Source organism: Hydra vulgaris, chromosome 01 (genome assembly GCF_038396675.1).
Source record: "Hydra vulgaris chromosome 01, alternate assembly HydraT2T_AEP".
Lineage (NCBI taxonomy): Eukaryota > Metazoa > Cnidaria > Hydrozoa > Anthoathecata > Hydridae > Hydra > Hydra vulgaris.
The window spans coordinates 34,805,237-34,831,005 of record NC_088920.1 but is presented as its reverse complement, the minus strand read 5'-3'; the positions used below and the strand labels follow the sequence as shown (position 1 = coordinate 34,831,005).

The following is a 25,769-nucleotide window of genomic DNA, read 5'->3' as shown; positions in this document are numbered from 1 at the left end:
AATGTAGCACAAGTAACTTACAAATGTCAACATTAATTTTATTATGATTGCTGTTTATAGTAAAAAGTGCACTAAATTTATCGTATTGTATTTATATATTACATAGTTATTAATTATTTTCATATTTCTTTATTATGTTTTTGAGTAATTATGATTAAATTTAGTTAACTTGAATTTGTAAAGTATTTATGGACTGACTTGCCTAATAAATTTATTAATTTAATAAGTGATTTTACAACATATTTATATAATTACTAAATTTTGTGAAGTGTGTTATATTTGTGTAAAGCGTGTAAACTAAATAAATGTGAAAGAGTAAATACACTTTTTTTTTCAGAGGTTGTATTAAAATATTTCTATTTGTGTTTTGTTGGCAACATGTAACGAATTCAAAAAAATGTTTTAGTTGTCTCATTTAACTTAAGATATGTTTTAAAAATAACAAAAGAAAAACAAAAGAGGTTAAGAAAAATATTTTGCACAAATATTATGGAAAATTGGAATAGAAGCTAAAATTCAGTTGCAAAAAAGTTGCAAATACATCCCTACACTGTTAGACATGTTATTTAATATTTTTCAAAACAAATTCAATCCAACACAAATCTGGTAATGGAGGAAAGAAGGTTTTTAAAGATATAAAACTGGTTAACAGTTTTATTAAAAATCCAAGCTTCTCACTATGGGAATGTGCAAAAAATAAGGATATTCTTATAGCTTTGTTGTAAAAGTTCAAAATAAACATTTTTTCAAGCTTTCAAATCACAAAAAGTGTCTAACCGTTCTGAAATTAAAATAATAAGTGCAAAAACTCGCTGAAAAAAAAGTTTTATGACAATTATATTTCTAAAAATTTTCTGAACTATTAGAGATGATGAAATCTTTATGAAGTATGATTATCAGCAAATTCCTGGTGCAGTCTTTAATAATGTAAGATATAGAAAAAGAGCAGATAAGAAAACTAAATACGCAAAATATGATAAGCTTTTCAAAAAAGCCTTGATTTGGCAGGCTATTTGCAGGTATGACAAAATATCAGCACCCATATTTCTGAGTCCTCACTTTCTGGTAAAATATATGTTAAAGAATGTTTAAAATTGTCTTTTGCCTCTCACTAAATCACATTATAATACCACCAAAGCAAAAGTTCAAAAATATTAAAATTAATACTTAGTTCTGAATAAAAGTTGGTAGGTACCTTTTTTATAGTTGTTTTTCTACTTCCACACTTATTTCGTGTACATGCTTTATACATATCTTTTTTGCTTACTATTTTATGTACAAATTTTTCTGTAAAAAAAAAAAAAAAAAATACAATTGCTCCATTAACCTAAACCTATATACAATGAATAGACACTCCTTGCATGTTCTCACATTATAGTAAGTTGATGTATGTACTAAATACATACATCGACATATATATATATATATATATATATATATATATATATATATATATATATATATATATGTATGTATAAATATATATACATATATATATATATATATATATATATATATATATATATATATACATATATACATATATACATATGTAGATATATATATATATATATACACATATGTAGATATATATCAACATATATATGTTGATATATATTTGTTTACATGCATGCACATATGTAGAAATGTATGTATATAAATATATCGACATATAGGTGCATTTATATATATAAATGTGTATATATATATATATATATATATATATATATATATATATATATATATATATATATATATATATATATATACATATATATATGTATATAAATATATATATATATACATATATATATATATATTATGTTTGATCTATGTGCTGAATACAAGCATCACTATATAAGTATTGAATATATACATTAATTTACATAATATAAATATACATAAGCTATCTATATATTAAAAGGTAGAAAGTATATATATATATATATATATATATATATATATATATATATATTATATATATATATATGTATATATATACACACACACATATGTACTAAATATATGCATAAATCATTATAAATATTTATATATACTGAATAACTGCATAATTAAATATATATACATATATGTTGATTAGTCACAAAAGTTATTTAAAATTTTTAGTTAAAGTTTTTTTTGTTTATTCAGAGCAGAGACAACTGGAAACTAGCAAGAAAAATCAGAGACCATAAAGCTAATGGTTGATGTATTAATTGCTACAGAACATATAAACTATACCAAAACTTTAAGTTAAGCTATTTAGAACAGCTGTGACTTTATCAGCAATTCTAGAATACAGGTTACTTTTAAATTAAACACGCTGATTGTTACTGGGCTAACGATAGACCTAATTTTGAAAATTTAGTAGAATTAGTAAATCTGAAGAGTGCATGATAAGAGCAAAAAGCATTTAAACAAATGATGTGCTTTAGATTTTAAGAAATTGTTAGTTAAAAAAAAAAAAATGACAACATCAGTATTCATGCAAAGTTGACAATATACGAAAAATAAAAATATTTTTGATTAAATATTAAAATTTTAATTTTTTTATACCCTTTATGTATGTTATTCAAAAGAAAACAAAGTTTATTTAAAGATTGATAGCCAAAAAGTCCCCAGTTTATTAAAAGATTGATAGCCAAAAAACCAAGTACTTCAAAAATAAGAGACAGAACTTTTAAAAATTATTTAAATAATAAACTGACATAAAATTTTTAAAAAGTTATTTTTATAATTGTTTCCGTAAAAGTCTTTAGTTTTTTGCAATCAAAAAACTAGGCACATAACTAATTTATAAAAAGTTATTCTTTCAAAAAATTTTACTTTTTTACAACTTCTATGCAATAGGCTTAAGTAAAATATTATGTGAAAGAAGAAGAATTATGGGTTACAATTAAAATAAGATATAAAAACATTAACACAACTAACGGTGGAATTGAGTTGCTCTCAAACCAATGTCTAGGTAATATAGCTTTTAATAACAAGCACATATAGTTGTTTTCATTTTTCGTCGAAAGTAACGTTGTGTTTTTGTGATATGCTAACTTCTGTTTTAATAAGTCTAACAAGCAATGATCTGATGAAAACATTTTTTTGTAAGTTCGTTTTACTTACATGCAGCCTAACAATCAGCATCAACTGTAGGAAAAATTTTGTCAAAGCATTACCAACAGTTGTTATGGCATCAAAAATTGTCATTTCGAAATTGCAAGATTGGTTAACAGCAAATTTTATCAGCATTATATACTTAATAAGCTAGAAACGCGTTGTATTTTTTTCTGAGGCTAACTGTCTACTGTATCATGCGCCTTTAAAATAACTTTGAAATAAGCATAATGTAGCAAAATTTAGTTGAAAACGATGGCCTGTGCCAACAAAACCATACAAAAAGCTTCACTCGAAGAACAGTGTGAATGAAAGGAGATGGAAAACATGTTTTATTTCTTCTATGCTATTTTTAAAACCACAGCAAACAACTAAAAGAACTGAAAATTTTTTTTTGTCTTTGTAATTTTTAAAAATTGTTAAATTTGAATTAAGATTTCTGAAATCGAATATCTTTTTTGGTTATAGACATAAACGAATGTGCATTGTCAACGAAAAACAACTGCTCTGCTAATGCCATATGTAATAATTTGGTTGGTCGATACAACTGCACATGTAAAAGTGGGTTCAATACAAGTAACGGAGGAATAGAATCTCTTTCCGATCAGTGTCTGGGTAATATAAGCGATTATTTTTATAAGCTATTTTTCGTTGTCAGTTTTTTATTTTTTTATAATTTTTTGAACAGCATTGCATTTTTATGATCTAATAGTTGCTGTTTGAATATGTTGTATAAAGCTTGCAACTAATAAATTTTTTTATGGTCATAGATGTTAATGAATGTGTTTTGTCAAACAAAAACAATTGCTCAACTAATGCAATATGTAACAATCTGGTTGGTGGGTACAACTGCACATGTAAAAGTGGTTTCAATACGAGTAACGGCCAAATAGAGTTGCTCACAGACCAATGCCTTGGTAATAAAATATATACACAGTAAACACATTTGTTTGAGTTCAATGAAATCAACGAAAAAATAATAAAAAAAAGTAGAAAAGTTTTGCACAAACATTCACATAAATATAACAGTTGATTATTAAAATACACAAAACAAAAGATGTCTTGTTGCAATAAATTAGATCTGAACAATTAACCAATGCATGCAATGATTAGCTTACTTTTTCAACTGAAAACGCTTACCCAATTTATTTTCTTTGTTTTTCTATATAAGTAACTTTTTTATAACAATAGTGTCGAATGAAAACGAACACTTTTGATGTTTTTTTTTGTGTTGCTTTTTTTGTCTGCTTTTGTTTGTTTGTTTGTTTTTTTGTTTGTTTTTGTTTTCGTTTCGTTATTTATGGTGTGCACTATTTTTCTATAATTTTGCAGTACTTACAGAGCGTTTGTTGTTGAGGCAGATACAAGCACATTGTGACAAGACCAAATAGTTTCAGTTTATTGTTAATGCTGATATGCTTTGTTGAATGCTTTATAACTTCTCAGACGTGAAAGAAATGTTTTTTTATGTTACTTGCTATTTTAGCATTAGATATAAAAACTTATCACCTGCTCATTGTTTGTATAGTTTCATTTAAACATTGCATAAAGAAAGAGCCGCTATTGATTTTCAGATCATTTTTACTCTATCATTTCGGTGTAACTTACTTAATAGTACCAATTTTGATGCGTCATTTTTGGCATTGAAAGTTCTGTTTTAAAACTGGTTTCTTCTATTGAATTTTGTTCTTTGTTTTCTATACAAAAGATATTATTTCTTACTAAATGCATTTTTTATTAACGGTTTGTAGACATCAATGAATGTGCCTTGTCCAGCAACAACAACTGCTCAGTTAATGCAACCTGCAACAATTTGGTTGGTGGATACAGCTGCACGTGTAAAAGTGGTTTCAACACAACTAACGGTGGAATTGAGTTGCTCTCAAACCAATGTCTAGGTAATATAGCTTTTAATAACAAGCACATATAGTTGTTTTCATTTTTCGTCGAAAGTAACGTTGTGTTTTTGTGATATGCTAACTTCTGTTTTAATAAGTCTAACAAGCAATGATCTGATGAAAACATTTTTTTGTAAGTTCGTTTTACTTACATGCAGCCTAACAATCAGCATCAACTGTAGGAAAAATTTTGTCAAAGCATTACCAACAGTTGTTATGGCATCAAAAATTGTCATTTCGAAATTGCAAGATTGGTTAACAGCAAATTTTATCAGCATTATATACTTAATAAGCTAGAAACGCGTTGTATTTTTTTCTGAGGCTAACTGTCTACTGTATCATGCGCCTTTAAAATAACTTTGAAATAAGCATAATGTAGCAAAATTTAGTTGAAAACGATGGCCTGTGCCAACAAAACCATACAAAAAGCTTCACTCGAAGAACAGTGTGAATGAAAGGAGATGGAAAACATGTTTTATTTCTTCTATGCTATTTTTAAAACCACAGCAAACAACTAAAAGAACTGAAAATTTTTTTTTGTCTTTGTAATTTTTAAAAATTGTTAAATTTGAATTAAGATTTCTGAAATCGAATATCTTTTTTGGTTATAGACATAAACGAATGTGCATTGTCAACGAAAAACAACTGCTCTGCTAATGCCATATGTAATAATTTGGTTGGTCGATACAACTGCACATGTAAAAGTGGGTTCAATACAAGTAACGGAGGAATAGAATCTCTTTCCGATCAGTGTCTGGGTAATATAAGCGATTATTTTTATAAGCTATTTTTCGTTGTCAGTTTTTTATTTTTTTATAATTTTTTGAACAGCATTGCATTTTTATGATCTAATAGTTGCTGTTTGAATATGTTGTATAAAGCTTGCAACTAATAAATTTTTTTATGGTCATAGATGTTAATGAATGTGTTTTGTCAAACAAAAACAATTGCTCAACTAATGCAATATGTAACAATCTGGTTGGTGGGTACAACTGCACATGTAAAAGTGGTTTCAATACGAGTAACGGCCAAATAGAGTTGCTCACAGACCAATGCCTTGGTAATAAAATATATACACAGTAAACACATTTGTTTGAGTTCAATGAAATCAACGAAAAAATAATAAAAAAAAGTAGAAAAGTTTTGCACAAACATTCACATAAATATAACAGTTGATTATTAAAATACACAAAACAAAAGATGTCTTGTTGCAATAAATTAGATCTGAACAATTAACCAATGCATGCAATGATTAGCTTACTTTTTCAACTGAAAACGCTTACCCAATTTATTTTCTTTGTTTTTCTATATAAGTAACTTTTTTATAACAATAGTGTCGAATGAAAACGAACACTTTTGATGTTTTTTTTTGTGTTGCTTTTTTTGTCTGCTTTTGTTTGTTTGTTTGTTTTTTTGTTTGTTTTTGTTTTCGTTTCGTTATTTATGGTGTGCACTATTTTTCTATAATTTTGCAGTACTTACAGAGCGTTTGTTGTTGAGGCAGATACAAGCACATTGTGACAAGACCAAATAGTTTCAGTTTATTGTTAATGCTGATATGCTTTGTTGAATGCTTTATAACTTCTCAGACGTGAAAGAAATGTTTTTTTATGTTACTTGCTATTTTAGCATTAGATATAAAAACTTATCACCTGCTCATTGTTTGTATAGTTTCATTTAAACATTGCATAAAGAAAGAGCCGCTATTGATTTTCAGATCATTTTTACTCTATCATTTCGGTGTAACTTACTTAATAGTACCAATTTTGATGCGTCATTTTTGGCATTGAAAGTTCTGTTTTAAAACTGGTTTCTTCTATTGAATTTTGTTCTTTGTTTTCTATACAAAAGATATTATTTCTTACTAAATGCATTTTTTATTAACGGTTTGTAGACATCAATGAATGTGCCTTGTCCAGCAACAACAACTGCTCAGTTAATGCAACCTGCAACAATTTGGTTGGTGGATACAGCTGCACGTGTAAAAGTGGTTTCAACACAACTAACGGTGGAATTGAGTTGCTCTCAAACCAATGTCTAGGTAATATAGCTTTTAATAACAAGCACATATAGTTGTTTTCATTTTTCGTCGAAAGTAACGTTGTGTTTTTGTGATATGCTAACTTCTGTTTTAATAAGTCTAACAAGCAATGATCTGATGAAAACATTTTTTTGTAAGTTCGTTTTACTTACATGCAGCCTAACAATCAGCATCAACTGTAGGAAAAATTTTGTCAAAGCATTACCAACAGTTGTTATGGCATCAAAAATTGTCATTTCGAAATTGCAAGATTGGTTAACAGCAAATTTTATCAGCATTATATACTTAATAAGCTAGAAACGCGTTGTATTTTTTTCTGAGGCTAACTGTCTACTGTATCATGCGCCTTTAAAATAACTTTGAAATAAGCATAATGTAGCAAAATTTAGTTGAAAACGATGGCCTGTGCCAACAAAACCATACAAAAAGCTTCACTCGAAGAACAGTGTGAATGAAAGGAGATGGAAAACATGTTTTATTTCTTCTATGCTATTTTTAAAACCACAGCAAACAACTAAAAGAACTGAAAATTTTTTTTTGTCTTTGTAATTTTTAAAAATTGTTAAATTTGAATTAAGATTTCTGAAATCGAATATCTTTTTTGGTTATAGACATAAACGAATGTGCATTGTCAACGAAAAACAACTGCTCTGCTAATGCCATATGTAATAATTTGGTTGGTCGATACAACTGCACATGTAAAAGTGGGTTCAATACAAGTAACGGAGGAATAGAATCTCTTTCCGATCAGTGTCTGGGTAATATAAGCGATTATTTTTATAAGCTATTTTTCGTTGTCAGTTTTTTATTTTTTTATAATTTTTTGAACAGCATTGCATTTTTATGATCTAATAGTTGCTGTTTGAATATGTTGTATAAAGCTTGCAACTAATAAATTTTTTTATGGTCATAGATGTTAATGAATGTGTTTTGTCAAACAAAAACAATTGCTCAACTAATGCAATATGTAACAATCTGGTTGGTGGGTACAACTGCACATGTAAAAGTGGTTTCAATACGAGTAACGGCCAAATAGAGTTGCTCACAGACCAATGCCTTGGTAATAAAATATATACACAGTAAACACATTTGTTTGAGTTCAATGAAATCAACGAAAAAATAATAAAAAAAAGTAGAAAAGTTTTGCACAAACATTCACATAAATATAACAGTTGATTATTAAAATACACAAAATAAAAGATGTCTTGTTGCAATAAATTAGATCTGAACAATTAACCAATGCATGCAATGATTAGCTTACTTTTTCAGTTGATCTTGGTTACCTACTTTTGTTCCTTTATCTAATGAATTTGTGTAGTGAATCGATATTAAATCTTGTTTTTTTTTATAATATTTTATAAAGTAAAAAAAAAAAAAAGCACTTAATGATTTTTACTTGACCAGTTTTTTAATTTATCATTTTCTTTTTTTGTGTTATTTTAAGTATGTTTTTTGTTTTTGGTTTTATATCTTGCAAAATTCATCATACCCTCTAGTTGTTTTTGTCACTTGTTTGAGTTTTTTTTTTTTTCTTGTAATCTTTGTTTTGATAATTTTATTAATATTGATTTGTTTTGTAATATTACTTTTTCTTTCTTTAACCAGGTTAAGACTCCTGTGGTCACTTGTTTGGTTTTGGCGGGTTTTTTTTGTAAATTTTTCATATTATTTAGGAAACTAGATTTGAATCCACAAAATAGTTTTTATATACTTTTGTTTATCACTAATTTTCTCTCTCAAATTTCTTTTTGTTCTTTATTGCTCTCCTTCATCTAAAGGCTGCATTCCTTAGAATTTTGACTAATGTGCTTTTTTTGTCTTTTTGTTGACAAATGTAACTTACTCGATCCGGGCTGGCTTAATATCTTTTTTTCCCTTTTTACGACTTCACGTCAAGCGTCACTCTTCTTCATGGATTTCGTTATATTGGGCGGCTGCAATTTCTAATCGTAACCTTTACTTCCATATCTATCTGCAAAACCATTCTCCGGAAAACAGATTTTGGTTTACTATTGCTAGAAACCATTATAAAAAGGTTTTGTCTATTGCCAAAACCTGCTATTCTTTGGTCACGAATTCTTGTATTTCATTTCAAAAATTAGGCTCTTGTGACTTCTGGTTTATCTTTTACAGTATCTATTATGATGGCAAATTTATTATTCCACCTCTCTTGTATCAGCTAAAGACAAAGCTGAATTGTTTGCTAAGAGCTTTTCATCAATATTATTTCTTGCATTTATAGAACGCATCCAATAGTTGCGTTCTGCATGATATAGCCAACAAAGGGGTAATCCATTGCTTGACATTTGTATCACTCCAGCTTCTGTATCTGAAGTGATTTCTTGCTTAGACTCTTCTACAGCTTGTGGTTTGGCCAACATAAATGTTATAGTCTTTCATAAGTATTCTCTGAAATAGTTGTCTATACTTTCAAAACTTTTTAACAAGTACTTATCCTTTATTTTCTTTCTTGATGGAAAGCAGCATCTGTTACTCTATTTTCAAAAACTCTAGAGAGCAATCTGACTTGTGTAACTACCATCCCATTAGTTTTCTTCCTATCTTATGCAAGGTTTTTAAGTCTTTAATTAACAAACTCCTAATATCTCATTTTGAATCAAATAATTTTCTGACCATCAATATAGATTATGATCTTTTCATTCTACAACTGATTTGCTAACAGTAATAACTGATAGGATTTATCGTGCATTAGATAAAGATAGAGAGGTTAAGGCTATTGCTCTTGACATTTCTAAAGCTTTTGATAAAGTTTGGCATGCTGGTCTTCTTCATAAGCTTTCTTCTTACAGTGTATCAGGTAATATGTTTAAGATTATTGAATTATTCCTTATCAATCGCAGTATAAATGTTGTCTTTGATGGACAGCATTTTTCTTCTTCATATCCTGTAATTTCAGGTGTCGCTCGAGGTGCTATCCTTGGCCATATACTCGTTTTAATTTACAATAAAGAATGAGTGTTATATGAATGATACAAATGTAAGTTTACTCTTTTAGAAAAGGTGCAAAAATGCATTGTAAACACAGTTAAACCTGCTCTAGCAGCCAACTTCAACTATTATCATATTCTCATAATGTTGCTTTTCTTTTTTATAAATAAATGGGCATTGCTCTAAAGAGCTTGTGTCTCTTGTACCATCTCCTAAAATCCATTCTTCTGTTACTTGTCATTCAATTACAGTAAAAGAGACTTTTACTGCACAGTAAAAGTGCAGTAAAAGTCTCACCCTTTTACTGCACTTTTACTGTGTTTTTACTGTACACAGTAACATCCTTGATGTAACTGTGACTGTTTATAAGTGCTTCACAGATTTTTATTTGTCTTGTTTTTTTCCTTGAATATCAGTTCTTAGGATTTCATTTCCTTCATCTTATTTTCTTTATTCATATAGTTTGCAATCTTTCAAGTTGTCTGTCAATCGTTTTTTTGCTCTAAAAATTTCATCTTTTCTCTTCCGGTAACTTCCAACTCTAATAGTGATTGCTTGCAGCCTTGTTGGAATTGATGGTGTTGAGAAAAAAAACATCTTATTTTGAAAGTCATAGGGTAGACTGGGGTCATCTGATTTTTACCAATTTCTGACTTTTAACTCTTAAATTCTTAAAATCTTAAATTCACGATTAGGCATCATTTTTATTAAACTACCTCAAAAAAGTTTAAAAAATTTTTTAAAGATGTCTAGGAGCACTATTTTGAGTTGTATTCTATAAACCCACAATAGTCTGTTTAGTGGGGCAATGTGGGTCTGTGTTACATTTTTTTTTTCAATGAAATATACCAACTTTATAGTAAAATATGACTGAAGTCATTGAGTATGTATTATATTTAAATTATTTGATCAAAAGTTTAAATATAATACATACCAAAAATTTTGCTTTAAAGAAACTACGCATCATTCCGCATCATTCCACATGCATCATTCCACACGCATCATTCCGTCTTAAAATTAATTGAACTTGATTATCTGGAAATTTTTCTTTCAGATAAAACATTTTCTATGTGTTAGATTTTTCTGAATTTTAAGGTTTTCTGAATTTTAAGGTTTTCGATATAAATTTATCTTTAAATGTATCCACTATTCTGAATAAAAAATAAACTTAAGAATTTTTCTAGTCAACTAATAATAAACACCTATAACATTCAGAAAAAAAACTACCTAAAACCTTTCTTCTGAAAAACTGATAAATGTTGATTGGACCCACATTACCCCTTAGACCCACATTACCCCAGCCTTTCCTAGCAAACAATTAAAAAAAAGGAAAAAATTGTTTCCTTTTTGTAATTTTTTAATATTGTTAAATTTGAATAAAAATTTCTGAAATCAGATATTTTTTTTGGTTATAGACATTAATGAATGTGCATTGTCAACAAAAAATAACTGCTCTTCTAATGCCATATGTAATAATTTGGTTGGTGGATACAACTGCACATGTAAAAGTGGGTTCAATACAACTATGGGTGAAATAGAATCACTTTTAGACTTATGTGTTGGTAATAATTTATATTTTCAGAGTATATAATTTATTATACATAATATAAAAACATGTTTTTTTATGGGAAACTTAAACTATATCTTCTTCATAATAATATTTATATTTAAATTTATTAAATATTTTAAATATTTAATAATATTTTTTAGTTACCTTTTTTAATCCATATTTTTTTGCAGTTTATTTGATTCAAGAACTATTTTTGATAGGTTTTTATTTTATTATTTGAAGGCTATTTTTGTTTTTCTGTTTATTAAACATAAATAATAATATACAATGAAAAACATAATCCTTTTTTCATTGTATATTATTATTTATGTTTAATAAATTTTATTGCATACACCCTTCATGTCTAATAAAAATATGTTTTCTGTTACGAAGTTCATGACTTTCAAATAAATTTAATTTTTTTCTAATAATGTTGCAGCAATAATTGACATTTGTATATAATAATAATAATAATAATAATGATAATAATAATATAATATTAACGATTTATTAATAATAATGTTAATAATATTAATAATTAATAACATTAATAATCATTAATGGTCATTATAACAGCTCATTGCAATTATTTTAACTATAATAATAGTTATATTTTTTTATTGAAAAAAAAAATGTTTTTTTAAATAAAAAATTTTAGTTATATGTATAATGTATTTTTTGTTTTATTTATTTTTTGTTTGGTGATATATTTTTTGTTTATCTTAGTTCATATTAGTATTTATATAACAATTTATTTTTTTTATTATTATTGTTAGTACTGTTTAAGTGCATTGTCTGTCTTATTTATATTTTAAATATTCCTCTATTAATCTTTATTTTTGTCTTGAAAACTGTCAAAATATGCTTTGTTTGAAAAATAATTCTCCTCTGTACTTCATTTCTTCCCTCAGGTGTTCACTCCTCGTGTGTGACCATTCCCCGAATTTTATATATGTCAAAATTATATATAAAATATATAAAGTTTATAAATAATAATAGTTATATTTTTTTATTAAAAAAAAATGTTTTTTTAAATTTTTAGTTTTATTTTTTTAATTAGAAGTTGTAAGGAATGTTGTTTTCAACAGAAATTTCACTTATGTTTTGAGGCGGATTTTTTTAATTAACTATTGGATTAAATATGATAACATTTTTTTAAATTTTACTGAAGAAAATCGAAGTTAGAGTTAATGATAAGAGTCAGGGGTTTTTTTCTCGGTGGCTCAAAATCGATGTCTCAGTGGTTCAAATAGTGTAAAAATTAGTATTTATCAAAATAATTAATTTGAATTATGTGAAAAAAACAGTAAAATTAGTTAAATGAAAAAACAGTGGTTACAAAATAAAACTTTTTCATTAATATCTGTAAAGGTTTACAGATATTAATGAATGTACCCAACAAAAACTCTTCAGTTACAGTTATAATTTAGTTGTGTTCTTTTACGAAACTATTTCATATTTATTGAATTTCATAAAACATTTATTTATATTCAACAGCCTAAAAAAGATGTGACAAAAATTTCTTTTTAGATGTTTGTCTGCTTTCAAATAGAATAGGAGATATAGAATATGTTTTCCAAATTATAACATGGGCATATTGCTTCATTTTTTTATATATATAATTTTATTTAACTTAAAATTAAAATAAAATTTGTACACAAATTATAATTCAAGAGATGATAATAAGACAACTTGCCACATTTCATTACATTAAATCTAATCTTTCATGGTACCATGTTACTAAGATACTATGTTACCATGGTAACATGTTATTAGTCTAAACTAAAATCTTTTTTTTATTTTAGACTAATAACATGTATTAAACTTGATTTTTTAATTTTATTAGTTTTTATATTATACTTATTAAAGATTTTATATCATTAAAAACTTATTAAAAACTGAACTACCATATTCAAGACATTTTTTTATTCAAACATAATTGTTTTATAACCCTATTGAAGTATCAAACTTTAATATGGTTATAAGAAAATTATGTTTTATAACCAAATAATAGCAAGGCATGGTTTCAACAGCAGCTTATTTTTAATATAGCCCAGTTGAAACACTTATTTTTGGTATACTTTAGTTTTTTCTTTAAGATAGTTTATTTTTGTTATGAAGTTTTCACTATTATCTCTACAACCTGAAAAGTTTTAAATGTTCATCATTAATTTAGGTCTAAATTAAAACTTTGGGCTTTATCAATCTAGGCCCCAACCTCCATCAAAATCAAGACATTAAAGTTTAAAAATATTTACAGGATTTTTCTATCGAAACATTTTTTTAACCAAATTTAAAGTTATTTTTGCTGTTTTGCCTACTTATTTTTTTGTACTTAATTTTTAATAACGCAATAATTTTAGGTAATCAATGCATTCTTGCAAATCCTTGCAATTGGTCAAACAGTCTTTGCTTATACAATAATGGGAGCTATGAGTGCAAATGTAAACCTGGTTGGGTTTTGGGTAGCAACAATATCAGCTGTGTTGGTACAATTAATATCCAACCTTGCTTTTTGTTAAATTCTCAACAGTAAACTTTATATATGTTTTACAAGTTTTTTACATTTTTTAGACTTTGATGAATGTTCTCAAAGTGTATGTGGAGATTTGAACTGTGTAAACAAAATTGGTTCTTATGAATGTCAGTGCTTGTTTGGAACAATATTCAATTTATCATCAATGATGTGTGAAGGTCTTTTAAATTAATAAGCTTTTAAAATTACAGAATGTAAAAAAGATATTTATATATTTACAAATATATATATATATCTATATACATATATTTTTCATTTATATATATATATATATATATATATATATATATATACATAGGATTTTAGATTTCTAGGATTTTAGCTTTTAACATTTTTTTTACATAGTTAAGTCATTTAATTTAAGGGTGCTGTTTTTATTATTTATAAGAAGAAATAATATTTAATAAATTTTAAATTTAAAATATATAGCATAAACTGTTTGTTATTTTATTTATTATATTATTAGGATTTTTTTTTAAGTTGTAAATGAATGCCAAGAAATGATAAATGAATATATATGCAATCCAGCTGATGGCTTGTGTGTTAGTGTTCACTTTCCTTTACAACCTAAATGTGTTTGTCCTAAAGGCTATGCAATATCATTAGAAAAACTTACATGTGAAGGTTTGCATATAATTTTTTGTGTGTTTAATTTAATATGGTTCAGTTTTAAAAACTAATATTGTTTAAAACTTTAGTTTCGAGTCAGGTTGACCAAGGTATTGTTAACCAGTTATAACTGGTTAACAATACCTTGGTCAACCTGACTTGGTCAACCAAGGTCAGACAACTTCAAATTTAAAGTTTAAAACTTTAGGGTAAATTTATGATCATTTGGTAAAAAAAAAGTCATTGCTACCTTAAATGGTCAAAATTTATATATTTTGTAAAAAAATAAAATTGATGCTTTTAAAGCTCTCGCTGTAATAAACTTGTATCATTCTCATTGTTTGACTTAAAAACAAACGTTATAAAATTATAACAATACTATAATTGCATATTAAAAGTTGGTACTTATCAGCAAAGTTTATTTTAAACTTTTTTTGAATATTTGTTCACTTTATTTAGACCAAATTTTAAACTGGACAAAATTTATATGATAAATAAGTTAAAAATATAAAAATTTATGATCAATTTAAACGTTTACTTTTTTAAAACTTTGATTCTTGTTCATTTAAAATAATAAACAAAACTTTTTTCTATGGTCAAACATATTAGAGGTAATAAGTAATAAATTTTTTTTTTTGTCAAATAATTAAATTATATAGTATAAATCATTGTATATTTATTATTTGGGGCGTAATTACTGCCAACATTTGAGCTGGTGCCGAAAGTTGTGCTGGTGCCAACAGTTGTGCTGATGCCAACAGATGGTTTTCACTATTTACAACAAAGTGAGACTTGTGCAAACTATTTCGAATTATATTTGCAATCTTGAAGAAATACGTTTGATATTTTTAACTAATGTTCTTGTTCTGTAGCTGTGCTATTGACTTGATTTAAACTTACCATTTGACCCATTAAAAGCTTAAATCAGGTCAGATGTAGGATCATCATGACCACCCTGCTGTTGGCAACATATAATCTTTACAACCTGCCAATATAATGCTGCCCTGTAGAATTTGGTTTTCTTCGCAAAGGCTAGGAGAAGTTAACTCTGACTTAAAATACCCCTGCCTTGGGTTCCTTGTTGACTAAAGACTAGAGTTGGTGCCTCAATGAAAGCTCTCATCTTTAATAGATGTTAACTGTAACCGGCTACTAATTTATAGAATGCTTCTTAGGCAAAGACTTAAGGAAAGTTCTGTTGACCTTCTTTATATATTAGGCTGACATGCATATATAAATCTGTGTTAGATTTTTTTCTAAGATAGGCATTCTTTGAAGAAAACAATGTAGCACACTGAATCTTTTTTCTTCTACCCATTGGTTTTTTCCTTCTTGATAGTGGTTTTAAAAGTCTTGCAACTGTTGATTGAATAAGTGGCTTATTTAATCAACAGCTGTTAAATATCAAGACCATATAAAAAGTCTTTTGTTACAACTTTGAGTTAATAAGGCTTGAATCAAAGACATTAATTCATCCACATCGAGTTCAGCAGCAAATATTGCCAGAGTGAAAGAAATTGTTGAGCAAAGTACAGGAAAGTCGGTTAGACGTTGATTGTTGTTGGCTTATCTGCAACTTGATTGAGACAAATTTTAAAACAGAATATTGGTTTACACCCATACAAGGTTCAGTTAAATCAAGAAACTTTTTGAAACAGACCGCCACAAGTATCGAATATTTTGTGATTGAATTCTTGAGCAACTAAAAATTGATCATGATTTTGTCTTATAATAATATAAATATATATTAAAGTAATATTTAATATATATTACTCAATTCGGATTAAAAAGAACGCCTTCCTTTTCCAAAATGAGTAACTGTCTAGCGTGCTTTATCTGTTGAAGGAGTAATTGGTCCGTGTTTTATTGAAAATTAGTGATTGCTATAGACATATGCTGGAAAATTTTTTATGTTCTATTTAAAAGGAAACACATATTTTCAGCAAGATGGTGCCCATGCTACACAGCTCAAGGAACAATGAATTTATTGAGATTCAAGTTTCGAGGTCGCATTATTTTACGTAACAGTGATGTCGATTGATCACCAAAATCTTATGATTTAACTTTCGGCGTTTTGTTTAGCAAGACATCTATGCTAATGCTTTGAAAAGTGAGGACTTTGAAAAATTGAGAATCTCATGCCTAAGTTATTGAGGTTATTAATGAAGTATTGCATGAAAGTGTGTTGTGTGCTGGTATTGTATGCCAGTATTAATGAAAGTCTGTATTGTGTGAAATTGCGATCAAAAGTAGTCAAAGAATAAATATGTTTAAAAAAATATATTAGTTGTAAAATTAAACTTTAAATAAAAAAACGCAATAAACTCAATCATTTTTTTTTTAAATTAAAAGACGTTGTCCTTGTTTTAATAGCGCACCCTGTGTAATTTATTTAAAAATTAAAGTATCTGTGCACTTTTTAGTATACTGTGCGACGTGACTGGTGCTTATCTTCAATGACATTATTTGATAACTTTTTTAAGTTGAAACTTGATAAGTTTTGTTGTTATTTCCTTTAGATGTTAACGAGTGCTTAACGTGGTGTTTAGGTCCAAATGCAAAATGCGAAAACTATGCTGGTGGTTATCAGTGCACGTGTGCCGCTGGTTATTCATTTAATTATGGAATACATCAATGCACTCGTGAGTATTAATGACTTAAAGAAAAAAATAAAAATATTTTTGAAAATTGCATTTGTTTAAAAATAGTTCTTATTTTTAGTAATAAGAAAAATATTGTTTAATATAATTTAGGTATTAAAAATGAAACTTCAGACGAGCTTTACAAAGTTATGACGGTATTAAAAAAAAGAGGCTGTCGTTCTCTTCGTCAGAAATGTGGTTAACCGTTCTCTTCGTCAGAAATGTGGTTAAAAGCTTTAAAAATTGTCAAGAAATTATTATTTAAATTTCAAAATGAGGTTTGAAAATAAGTCTTATCTAAGACTTAAGTCTAATTCGATTTTTAAACAAAAAAAATTGGTTGAGTTGATTTCGCTTATTGAAGTTAGGACATCTAACTTGTCAAAATCGACTTTAAAAAATCAACTTGATTATTTTATTTATTTATTTTGTGTTTAAAGCTTTTTTAAAAAAAATAAGTTTTAAGTTAAATTTTTTATTCTTATTATTTAATATATAATGAAATAATATATATTTTATATTACTTTTGTCTGAGTTTTTATTCTATTTTTTTTTTTTTTTTTTTAATGTTTCTTTTAGTTTACTTTTACTTTATTTTTCCATCTTAAAAGCCATGACCGACGCTACAGGAAAATGTGGAGGGGCGGCTAGTGGAGCACTGTTTATATATATGTATACATACATATATATATATATATATATATATATATATATATATATATATATATATATATATATATATATATATATATTTAATTTTAAGATATATAAGACTTTTTTAGAAAATTGCGATATATATATATACATAGAAAAACAACAACTATTAATGAAAAAAAATACAACTTTTCTAATTTCTTAGAAAGAGCGAAAATGTGGCTTGTTTGTCGGATTGTGAAGTTGCCCTTAGCAATCGTAGAGATTTTACTCGGCATTTGCATAAAGTTTAACAGTTATTTTTTGAGTTAACACGTTCACGTTCAAATAGCAACCGTGACGCAAAAGTTAAAGCGCTTACCTCAGAATCAAGAAGTTCACATAAGCAGTCGTGACATGGCTAATAAAGTTTTAAAACCATGAGGTCAGAAATTTAATTGTTGCTTCGACCATACTTGACATTATTGGAAAGCGGCGCGAAATCTTGTCACAAAACATTTTGGTTCCTCCATGGTGTTCTGTTACAAGACCGTTAGGTCTTCTTGGAGATTAAAAAAAAAGGTTTATCGTTTTTATAAGAAAATTGAATAAAAACTACATTTTATAAGAAAGACACACGTGGTTGCATAGATTGTTTGTGATGCCCCATGTAAATAGTCTGTTGGATGCTCATGCATAATTGTATTTTTTTATGGCTAAGGGCTTCAGGGAAAAAAAAAAAATTTTAAATTTAAAGTAAACTATAAGTAAAAAATATTTTGTATCACGTGCTGCTTTTAAATTGGGAAGCTGACTTCCTATTACAGAAGCTGGAGATCAAGCAAAATCACTGCTAATAGAGGCTTTGGTAAAAAGATCTTTTTTTTGTTTATCATATAAGTATTCTATATTATTAGTAATATTTTGCCAAAACCTTTTATTTTTGTTCAAGTATATTTGCTGTTTAACAAATACAGTAAACTCCTGGTTATGGGAACTGGCACTTATTCAAATTTCCCGCTTATTCAAAGAAATTTTAATTCCCCGCGAATTTTCCTTAACAAACCCATGCAAATGCCCTTCAGTTATTCGAACACGCAGTTATTCGAAACAATTTTTTACTCCCCTCGACGAAAACCCTGTCAGTTTTTCGAAGTTTTTCTTTGTTTGAAGATACCATTTCATTTCAAAACGTGACGTTATCAAAATATTATAAACAAAATAATGTTATTAAAATATAATTAAAAAATCAAAGACATTGCAAAGTAGTGCGGTAGAAGTTTCAACACTGCATCTAAACAAAAGAAAACAGTTCTAACAATCAAAGAAAAATATCTTGCTCTTAAAGATTTAGAAAAAGGACTAACTAAAAAAATGTTGCAAAAAAGTTCAGTGTTCCTCAAGACACTTTAACTTACTGGATTACGCATAAAAAAAACATAATTAGCAAGTATGAGTCCAGGTCAATTTGGAGCAAAGAGACAAAAGTTAAGTTTGGGAAAGCATGATTCCGTTAATAATATAATATATAAATGGTTTATGAATGCACGTGAACGAAATGTACCGATTGGTGAACACATCATTAAAGAAAAAGCTTTAGATTTTGCAAACATTGCGGATTTTAAGGCTTCAGAAGGGTGACTTGATCGGTGGAAAAACAGACATAATGATGTTTTTAGAACTATTTCTGGCGAGGAAAGGTCACGAACAGCGGAAAAGACATCAAGTTGGGAGCAAGCGAATTTGCCTATTATCCTCTCAAGGTATGAATTGAGAGATGTTTACAACGCTGACGAGTTTGGTTTATTTTATCAACAGTCACCGACAAAAACCTTTCATCTAAAAGATGAACGATGTGCAGGAGGAAAATTAAGCAAAGTTCGTTTAACAGGCTTAGCAGCAGGAAATGGGGTTGTTAAAAAGTTGTCTATGTTTATAATCGGAAAAGCAGAAAAACCACGATGTTTCAAAAGTGTCAAAAGCCTACCTTGTCAGTACAAGTCCCAAAATAATTCCTGGATGGACTCTAAAATCTTTACTGATTATGTAAGGAGACTTGACGCAAAGTTTAATGCTGAGGGTAGAAAAGTTGCACTAATCATAGATAACTGCCCAGCTCATCCTAATATTGAAAATCTCAAAGCAATTGTATTAGTGTTTTTACGACCAAACACAACCTCCAAAACGCAACCAATGGACGAGGGAATCATAAGGGCATTGAAGACTTTTTATCGCACGAATGTTGTGAGGCGTCAGATAAAATATATCGATGTTGGTAAAACAACACCAAATATCAACATTCTTGAAGCTATGAGCATGTTGGTCAAGTCATGGGATGCTGTATCGACTAAAACTGTAATAAATTGTTTTAGAAAGGCAGGCATCTCAAAGGAAATTCCGGTTGCAAGTATAAATGGATGTTTGAGAAATATTCTTTAGAGGCAAAAAAGCAATCGAAAATGGACGATTTTTTCGAAAAATTGGAAATATTTTATATCTTTATTTTAGATTGTTTTTTTTTTTACAAGGGGAAGACTTAAACGACATCTTATTCAAAAGTTTTTATTCTTTTTTACTTTCTACCTCTGTTAAAATTTAATAGTAACTTGAAATTGGTCACTTTCTTGACCAATTTGACCAATTTGGTCAACAGAAGATTTTCTGTTATTTGAACTTTCGGTTATTCGAAGTAAATTCTTGTTCCCCTGGGAGGTTCGAATAACCGGGAGTTTACTGTATTACAATCACTTCTTCTAGCTCTGTCTATTAACTTATTTGTAAATTTATTACATAAATTTACAAATAAGTTAATAGATATATAGATAATAATATATATATATATATATATATATATATATATATATATATATATATATATATATATATATATATATATATATATATATATATATATATATATATATATATATATATATATATATATATATATATATATATATATAAATGTTTTCCAATTTTTAAACGCGTTTTTAAATGCTGTAACTATTATTTTAAATTAATATTTGTTCATTCACTTGGCATGAAATAATTTTATTTTAACTAATTACATTTTTTATCAAAATCTCGGTAACAAATAGGCTTAAAGAATTGATTAAATTTCTTTTAGAATGAAAGTTTTCATTATGTCATGCTTATTTCTTTAATGACTGTTTAACAAATAAAATATTTTATTGATTTTCAGATTATAAAAATCTAAATCAAGAAATTATCTCAACGTCAGAAATGTAAAACCGATCCAAATTGATTTTGTTACAAATGTAGCTCATTTACAACTCCAAAGCAACGTTCAACAACCACAGAGTTTCCTAAAAAAGCGTATTAAGCTTACTTTGGAGTAACATTAGGAGATCTAGACAAGTATTGGGCTTCTCACTAAGTTTGAAGACCATATGTAGAAATCTAAAACAATAGACAAAAGGAAAAGAAAATGATTAACTTTTTGTATTCCAATGATTTGGAGAGATTTGATAGATCACTACAGTGGTTGTTATTTTTAGTATACTGTATAAGTATACAAATTTATCCTTAACCATTAAACCAGTTCCTCACTCAGTTCAGTTTCCCATTTCTGATTTTGTTAGTTTTTGGGTGACTTATAGTGAGCAAACCAATGAAATTTTCACATCCTTTAAATCCTGATAGTGATGATGAATGATAGTGATGATTCTGAGTACATGGATATCGCTACAGAAATACAGGCTACCACAACTGTTTTTTCAATGCAAGCTCAACGACTTGGTCAAAGGTTTAGATCTCTCATAAAATACAGTTAAGTTATGTTCAATAATATTTAAAAAAACTTGCTGGCTCAAGGAAAAACTTTTTTAATTAACAGAAATCAAAAGAAAGAATTAGCACCACAGTTTAAACAAGAAATTTGTTTTGTTTTCTGAAGTGACATTTGTTCTCTGTTTCAGAAAATGGGCCATTATAACTCACTTGAATTGAGACTTTTTATTGACTGCTCCAAAAGAAGTTTAAAACATGTCCTGCTTCACAATGGCAATAAACTGATTGTATTCCAATTGGATATTCAATAGTACTGAAGGAAAGTTATGATAACATCAATCAAAAAAATCAATTACATCGAGCATAATTGGGTCATCTACTGTGATATCAAAGTAATGTTTTTGCCAACAAGGTGAACACCAAATTTAATATAATTAAAAAACATCTTTAGAAGGAGAAAAACATTTTTCTTTTGAAGATAAAAAAAAGTAAGAAAATCATAGCAAACATAGTAAATTTGTAACAAAAAAAAACCTCTTTTACTTTCAAAATTTAAATATTTTAATTTATTTATTATCATTATTACTATTTTTTTTTTCATATTTTTATTTATTCGTTTTAGAAAGTTTCTTACTTTGCCCCAGGTTACCCTAAGAGTTTTTGTTTGTTTGGTTTTATATATGTCCCTCAAATGTGTTCCACTGTCCTCAAAGGGTTCATCATTTAAAATTGTTATTTTAAACTAGAAGTTATATTGAGAGTGTACCCTGAGCTATTTTTAAGTCTATTGTTTGTACTTTTATAAAGAGTAAAAATTTTTTAAAGAGTAAAAATCAATATCTATAAAAAAAGATTGTTTAAATGATAATTAGGGACTTGGTGAAGAGATTTTTAATGAAAAGAGAGGGTGGGGGTTGAAAAAAAGGGTTTTTTTTGCCGATTATGGTCCAAAATTATTTAGCCTACTGAGGCCTTAAAAAAAAGTGAACTGATAATTGCCTACTGCTAACTAAAGGTCTAAATTTGCCGACTAATTTTTGAATAAAAGTTTTCTAGAGGAGGGGGGTTAAACACCTCTACGCCCCCCTCCCCATCTTCTCATAACCCATGTGCTGGATAGCATAGTTGGTTAGAGCGTCAAACGAAATGTTGAAACCCGGACTGTTGTACCATACGAGTCAAATCCTGCCACCGCCAACTCATCGCTTGAGTAGTACTTCTGTACGCAAAAAATGTTGGTCAATAGCGGACGCTATTTTGGATTAGTCTTAATGACTACTTGTGGCTGTTCCAATGCTAAGCCAACAATACCTTTGAATATAACATTGTATAGCAAAATATATTATGAAAATTCAAATAAATAAATAAAAATAATAAAAAAATAACCATCCTCGGTACGGCTTTGATAATAAGATCTTGACAGCTTGCACTTTTTTGCCATATGTTCAATAAATTTCAAGTTTGCCTAAAAATCTTCTAGCTAATGATACAGTTACTAGAATTTTACAAAACAATTTAATTCCCATACAAATATTTGCAAGAATCCTCTGTTTCAGTTGTTTGTCATAAATTGAATTCAAAAGTAAAGGAGATTTCAATGACTTACAATGCCAAAAAATAGTTTTTTAAATACTTTTGAGATGAAGTATTTCACTTAGTAGGTCATCTGATAGATTTTTCCCATATGCATTTACAAGTATGGTTCTTTTTTAATTAAGGTTTCCATACTCAAATTTCTTCAAAATCGGAATAGGTGTGTAAAAAGTTTCTTATTATAGGAAATACAATAAGAAATTTTTTACTGCCTCAGATCAAAATTTCAAAAATTCTGTGGTTTACCCAATGTAATAAACAAGAAAATTTTTTAATATGAAAATGGCCTATATATTTTTTGGAATTGAAAGTCCAGCATCAACACATCCTTGCTCTTGGTGTAATATTAGCAACGAAAAAATGTAAGGTTTTCAAATTCACGGTGAGCTCAGAACTCTGGGAAGTATCCGTTCATTAGCTAATGCTTACAAAACTTCCTGTAAATATATTTAAAAAAATTCAAGCTTTCAGCTGCATTTTATAATAATTGTATCAACCGTCCACTAGTTGATCTACCTGATGACATAAAGGTTATCGAAATTCTTGCTCCAATTAAACTTCGTCTACTTAATGAAAATACAAACAGAATTTACAAGTACCTTGAAAAATATTTTCAATCCACAGATATCACTTTATCGGCGAATCATTGGAACCAAAGTTTAGGTTTTGAAAAACCTAAGCTGCATGGTGGTCAATTTAAAGGTGGGAAATGTTCAAAATTATTGAAAATTACTCATGTTTTAGAAAAATTAATAAAACCTTCGAAACTAGAAAAAGATGAACATATTATTTCTATACTTAATTCCTTTAAATGTTTAAAACCAGTTAAAGCTGCATGTCTTTTTTCAGGTTTGTTACCTTAATATGAATTAACTATTAACGAGTACAAAGATGCCTATGTCAAACTTGGTCTAAGAGTTTCCCCGAAAGTCCACGCTCTTATCAAGCATACGAGTGAATTTCTTTCATTTATGGCAAGTTCCAATCCAAATAAAGATTGGGTTTTTGGTCTGAACAGGCCTCAGAATCTGTTCATTATGATTTTAAACAATTTTGGGAGAGTGAATATAAAGTTTCCAGTAGTCTTACAGAATATCCATAAAGCTTGTTTAAAGCCATTGTTACGTACAATTCCAGACCTTCTTTAAAACAGTATAAGTATAAAAAGAATACTTTAATAAATGTGTATCTTTTGGAAACTATTATAGGTTGTAAATGTAAACAAACGTATGTATAAACATTTAAGTGTGTTTTTTAAACTGCTTTCTAATTGAAAAACAAATTGATATATAAAATAAGAACAATTTTAAGATTTTTTGATATTTAAGATAGGTAACTTTAAGATAGGCATGTTCATACTAATTTAAAGTATGTTTTTAGCAAAATAACGCGTCGATTAGAGTTTAGCAACAGTATTACCTAAAAACTAGGGCCCCAAGGTCCAAATACGTAAATAAAATGGAGGATGGAAGGAGGGGGGGGGACACTATTTTCTTTAAAAAAAACTCTACTATTATAAACGCGACTAAAACACGACTAAAATTCATCTGTAAAATTGTTATTTAGTAATTTAGGTTTATTTAACGTAATTTAAGTATTATTTTTTAATATATTTATAAGTAACGTATTAATATTTACCTTTTAATTGGGGCCCCAAAGTCAAAATATTTGAATGAAAGAGAGCAAGAGGAAGGCACGATGAATTTAAATAAACTCGGGCATTATGAGCATGATTAAAATTTATGCGTAAAATTGTTATTTAGTAAGAAAATATTTAAACGTTGAAAAGTTATGACCTTATAAAGTTGATATCCCCAAAATAGAGTTGATTGTAAACATTACTTGGTCACCATTTTTAAACGACAAGAAATTTTCTTTATATAAATTAATTTTTTCGATAAATTTTAATCTAGTTTAAAAAACTTGAAAAAAAATTTTTTTTTTTTTTTCCTTCCACATATGGGAAAGTTGGACCCGAATTTTCTGGTAATATTGTTCCTAGACCCTGATGATCGTAATGTGTTTATTAAACATTCTTATTTGACACCATTATTATTATTGCAAAATTTGAAGTTTGTAGCATTTTTGGAGGTTACCTATCTTGAACACCAAAAATTCATGATCTGTCCATTTAATCCCTTTTTTTAAAAGACGTCGACAGAATATTTTTAAAATTTAGCTTATTATAGTAGGATGTTTCGTGGTTTTGAAAATGTAAACCGTTTTTAGTGGACATTTTTTTTCAAATAAATTATTTTCGCTACGGTGTGTCCTTCGATGCATATTTTTGCATTTTTTTAAATTGTTATTATGTTAAGACTAGGGAGCTATGCCTACTTTTCGGACTAAACTAATATACACATCTATCAAGATTAGATTTTTTTGGCTTTATGCTTTTTATATTCATATAATTTTATATTTTAAATTTTATATTTATATAATTATCTTTTCTAATCTATGT

The 25,769-nt window shown here is 27.6% G+C and overlaps 2 protein-coding genes across 2 annotated transcripts in view; both read left to right on the top strand.

Moving 5' to 3' along the window:
- LOC136075303 (fibrillin-2-like) overlaps window positions 1-17,655 on the top strand; it is a 79,587-nt gene extending 61,932 nt beyond the window's left edge. Inside the window, exons 52-65 of the mRNA XM_065787985.1 lie at window positions 3,577-3,723; window positions 3,879-4,025; window positions 4,860-5,006; window positions 5,618-5,764; window positions 5,920-6,066; window positions 6,901-7,047; window positions 7,659-7,805; window positions 7,961-8,107; window positions 11,412-11,558; window positions 13,909-14,034; window positions 14,120-14,239; window positions 14,562-14,705; window positions 17,210-17,332; window positions 17,444-17,655. Coding sequence (XP_065644057.1) covers window positions 3,577-3,723; window positions 3,879-4,025; window positions 4,860-5,006; window positions 5,618-5,764; window positions 5,920-6,066; window positions 6,901-7,047; window positions 7,659-7,805; window positions 7,961-8,107; window positions 11,412-11,558; window positions 13,909-14,034; window positions 14,120-14,239; window positions 14,562-14,705; window positions 17,210-17,332; window positions 17,444-17,535 — 1,928 coding nt within the window. The 3' untranslated portion in view covers window positions 17,536-17,655. The remainder of the gene's footprint in view (window positions 1-3,576; window positions 3,724-3,878; window positions 4,026-4,859; window positions 5,007-5,617; window positions 5,765-5,919; window positions 6,067-6,900; window positions 7,048-7,658; window positions 7,806-7,960; window positions 8,108-11,411; window positions 11,559-13,908; window positions 14,035-14,119; window positions 14,240-14,561; window positions 14,706-17,209; window positions 17,333-17,443) is intronic.
- A 1,762-nt stretch (window positions 17,656-19,417) lies between these two features.
- Window positions 19,418-24,171, top strand: LOC136074367 (tigger transposable element-derived protein 4-like). Its single transcript, XM_065786673.1, has 3 exons — window positions 19,418-19,602; window positions 19,645-20,320; window positions 23,773-24,171. Exons 1-3 carry the CDS (start codon window positions 19,418-19,420, stop codon window positions 24,169-24,171), a joined length of 1,260 nt encoding a protein of 419 aa, XP_065642745.1.
- The last annotated feature ends 1,598 nt before the right edge of the window (window positions 24,172-25,769 follow it).

Bases quoted from the DNA above. Each gene is read 5' to 3' on its own strand.
- LOC136074367 (XM_065786673.1), top strand. From the start codon at position 19,418: ATGAGTCCAGGTCAATTTGGAGCAAAGAGACAAAAGTTAAGTTTGGGA. The intron at 19,603-19,644 runs GTGACTTGATCG...TGATGTTTTTAG, and splicing joins GATTTTAAGGCTTCAGAAGG to AACTATTTCTGGCGAGGAAA. The intron at 20,321-23,772 runs GTAATAAATTGT...AAAAAATTCAAG, and splicing joins ATGCTGTATCGACTAAAACT to CTTTCAGCTGCATTTTATAA.